At 44.9% G+C, this 4,351-nt stretch overlaps 1 protein-coding gene across 1 annotated transcript in view; it reads right to left on the minus strand.

The window, feature by feature from the left end:
• The window catches only part of LOC123515620 (macrophage migration inhibitory factor-like), a 32,108-nt gene extending 28,206 nt beyond the window's left edge, over positions 1–3,902 (minus strand). The window contains exons 1-2 of the mRNA XM_045274410.1: positions 3,753–3,902; positions 2,989–3,104 (exon numbers count right to left, since the gene is read on the minus strand). Of these exons, the coding sequence (XP_045130345.1) occupies positions 2,989–3,096 (108 nt within the window). The 5' untranslated portion in view covers positions 3,097–3,104; positions 3,753–3,902. The remainder of the gene's footprint in view (positions 1–2,988; positions 3,105–3,752) is intronic.
• Positions 3,903–4,351: the final 449 nt, after the last annotated feature.

A 4,351-nucleotide genomic window follows, 5' to 3' on the forward strand; every position in this document is an offset into this window, starting at 1 on the left:
GGGAATCTGAAGAAGTACGGGAAGGGGGTGCTCGTGCGAGCTAAAGATATTACGCAGGCGAGGATGTTACAACATCTCCCATGTCCTACTGACAGCATGTTTGAGACCGTGAAGGCTCATCCTACTTTTAATTATAGTAAAGGTTGTGTGTACAGTCAGGATCTCTATGAATTTCCTGAGGAGGAAATACTGGCTTTGTGTCCTAGCTCAGTCCAAAAGGTGACTAAGATGAGGAATTCCTCCAATATGGTCCTTTTCACCTTTTTTGGTTCCACCCTTCCTGACCGTGTTCATGTCCTGGTACCAGCCGCACCAACGACATATACAGATGTGATGGAAAGAAACACCAGGGGAAAGCTTCCCTGTGTTTAGTGTAGGAATGCAAAATACTTGGTAGCGAGCGCGTGGAGGCTTGATGAGTAGCCGGCGGCCAGAGTCTTGTAGTCTGGGCACCTTGAATGAAGCTTGTAGCTGGCGTGATGATGCAGAATTACAGTCTACACACTGAAGTGTGACTGTAGACAGTAGACTGTAGAGGTAGACAGGCTGTACTTGACAGGAGGACCAGTCAAAGAAAGGCAAGCAAGTAGATTGCCAGGCGAGCGTGAGTGCACTCCAAGCTGCGTTGAGCACAACTGAACGTGTGGCGTGGCGTGGGGTAGCGGAACAATACCCACGGCCGCAGTACATCTATACGGTACACATTACCTTAAGTAGTGTCCATCTTATTCATATCGGCCCTATCAATCTTAGGGTGAGGCGTTTTGTTTCCCGCCCTCTGCAGTGTTTTTCATGCTATGGGTACGGCCATGGAAAAAGCTCCTGCAAGGAAGCATCTCGACGTGGTAATTGCTTTGCGCTAGACTCGCATTCTGAGGAGCATTGCATTGCTGCTGCTTACTGTTTCCATTGTCGTGATGCTCACCGGGTACGTTCCAGGCAATGCCCTAGGTATCGCCTGGAGCAGGACATTTTACAGCTTGCTAACAGTCAATTCATCAGTATTGGTAGTGCCCGCCGCGAACTCCTGTACCGCCAGAAGGATGGTACTGGTGCGACATCCTATGCTTCATTGGCCGCTCGCTCTTCAGCTGAGTCTGCCGGACCAAAGACGACAACTTCTGCTACCTCTCGCTCTGTTGGGGCGGGTGGTCCTGTTCATTTGGCCAATAGGTTTGTTCTTTTGTCCGATGACTCGGTTGAGTCATCTCTTAGAAGTGACGAGAATAATACGGACTTGACCAAATTAACCCATATAGTGGATGTCCATTTGCCTCCTGCATCGCCTAAGCCTTTGAAGGGCATGACCAAACGACACCGCGGCTCTGCGGAGTCATTAGATTTTGCTCAGCCTAAGCAATCTAAGGTTTCTCCCGGTGCACATGTTCGTGAGTCCTCCAGGGACCGCTCTGCTATGGTACCTCCAATAGTTTCTGTTCAGCACCCTGTGACGCCCTCTGTCTCAGATCGAGCTTCTTGTGATGAGGACGGTCTTAGCATGGAGACGTCCGATGATATTGTCACAGCCGTCCCTCGTGGACCCGCTGTGTCAAAAAGTGCAGTCCAACCTGACCCTCGTCCTCCGATGACCGGTAGGAGTGATGATGGTTCGCATCACTCACCGGTAGGCCGGAAGGCTGCGGTCCAACGACCCGGCACATCTCAAGTCCCGGTGTCTTCTCGTCGGTTGATTATTTCTAGTCAGGTGAGTCACGGGCAGCCCCTTCAAAAGGCTCGCCCGTCCATTGCACACAAATAGTCATCTTCAAGCTTCTACAATGGAAAATTAGAGGCCTTCACGCCTCGTGGGGAGAACTCCGTGTCGGAGTTCTCTCCAGCCTGTGTAGCTTTACAAGAGACTATACTATAGTCCGACACAAATATGAAGGCCGCTGAGGGGGGGAGACCTATCGGGAATTCCCCGGTTGCTGCGTCGCCAAACGTCGCAGCCCCAATTATAGGATTAACATTGAAGTGTGGAGAAACGCCCATTTCTCTCTCTCTCTCTCTCTCTCTCTCTCTCTCTCTCTCTCTCTCTCTCTCTCTCTCTCTCTCTCAAATAGACAAGTAGACAAGCATCTTTTTTGTTGTTTTATTTTACTCTTTTTCCACACCACCCATGAGGTAAGAGTTAAGGTGCGTTATTTTTATAGAGGTTTTACCCTGTAGGCATAATCCTCTCTCAGCTATTTAATCAGACAGTTCTTCGTCAGAAGTGTCCTCCACATTGATAATAAAAGAATCCTCTAAGCAGAACTTGTTGACGCTGTAAATAATTAATTTCTCTTGACTATGAATGTTGCGATGGCGAGTAGCGCGGACGAGATATTCACCTTCCATCCTGAGCGACAGGGAGGGGAGGAGTGACTCGATTTGACCTGGGGATTATCAGCGGTCAGGGAGGTTGACCTCACCTATGTCCAACCTTGAAAAGTAGCAACGCTGGAGTGCAGTGGTGCTACATTTTGTGGTATCTATACAAAATCATTGTCTTCATTACACTAAAACAATATTCAAAGCTCTCTATACATTCTTAGTAGAAATTTAGAGGAATACACTTTTATGACGGTTCATTAAGATGTAAGTTAATAATGAGATCGAAACATGTGCTAAGATGCTTGGCGACGCCGCAGCCGGGGAATCCCCGTTAGGTCTCCCCCTTCAGCGGCCTTCATATTTGTGGTCTCCCTTATTTGTGAATTTTAGAATTTTATTTATGTATTTTGATATTTTATTCGGTTTTATCGTATTTTTAGTGTTTTAGCAACATTTAATTGTATTGGTTTTATTGTTTTTAGTTATCTTAAATTTTTTCTTTCTTTTTTTTGTTTTTTAAACATTTTTCGTATATTCAAAATTTTGGTAGCGGCGCCAAATGACCCTGGCTGTTGCGGCGCCTATATCAAAATCCATCTATCCCCAAAACAAGAAATTGTCGTCATAATGCACCACAGCAAAACTCCAGATCACCAACAGGGGCAGTCTTACACTCTCCGATATGCCGAGCATCTCGCTGACCATCTTGCTAAGGCCGCTGAGCACTCCTGGAGTCACTTTCTCCCTGGCCACGTTCGTGTGCACCTCTAAAATAGGCATCGTGGCAACTGTGAAAAGAACAGAAAGAACACATGTATTCATATCACCAATTGCTCGTTAAATTCAGGCGCAGTTTGCAGCCTGTTGATGTTATATGTTGTGGTGTCTGATGGATCAGGGATGTAGGTGAAAGTGAGCCTTCCTTCACAAAAACCCAGCAGGATCTGTATTCAGAAACGCTTTACTCTCTCTTTACCACTTTAAAAAGTCACGCACATGATTACCTTCGTTCTCAAGTAAGTTTCTCCAGTTGATAATTTAAAAATATTGCTGATATATTGCTAGAAAAGTAAAACCATAAAAAAAAACCTGTGTAGATTCAAGTATTGACTGAGGCGTTTCATAATACCTTGTATGATCCCACGACTCTAATTTCTAACATTCTCTCTCTCTCTCTCTCTCTCTCTCTCTCTCTCTCTCTCTCTGAAACACTATTTCACATCACTGTTTTACATTCTAATGCGTCAGAATATTGTTTTTTCCCCAGCATGGAACTCACTCTTTTCCTGACAGTTCGAACTTATCTTGGTACTCGCCTTGCCCACCACCCTTAAACCCACATACACTTGAAAACTCCGTAAACTTTCCATAAATAAAACAAACTTCATAATAACTACCAAGATTATGAGAAACCATTAGCTAAATTATGCTCTCACCGTAAAATGATTTCCGGAGGCAAGAAGTTGGTGAGAGCAAAGTGACAGTAATCCAGGCGTGAAGGAAGGTTGAGGCCAGACTGCGAGTTTCTTGTGATCATTGATTGACCATATCGAACGATACAAGATAACGCCTCCCTCTATTTTTCTTTTTTTTTAATGCACCAGCTTATAGGTTTACAGAGTGGAGGTGAGCATAATCTGAGGCACTTATGTTCTGCACCTCCTCTACATTGAAAAGCTCTTAATGTAAGTTTCACCGTTGCTAAGGATCTTTTTAATGGTTCTAGTGACAGATTAACAAGATTTTTACATTATTAGCAAGAGAAACATATTCGAAAACCCGCAATACTGATCTCTGGCCTGTTAGAAAGTCATGGTGAGAGAGCAAAGTGTTACGTTCTCGCATCAACAGGCTTATCTCTGAACTTTATCGAGTAGCATGACTTCACACTTAATAGTAATAGGCAACTCTGGTGGGGCAGTGTGGCATATCATCCGGTGAGAAGCTTGGTCGTGTAATTATCACAGGGCACAGAGAACATTAATCAGAATCACATAACTGTTTTCCTCACTTTATCTACCACTACTATCCTGAA

The sequence above is a fragment of the Portunus trituberculatus genome, chromosome 39, assembly GCF_017591435.1.
Source record: "Portunus trituberculatus isolate SZX2019 chromosome 39, ASM1759143v1, whole genome shotgun sequence".
NCBI classification, from domain to species: Eukaryota; Metazoa; Arthropoda; class Malacostraca; order Decapoda; family Portunidae; genus Portunus; species Portunus trituberculatus.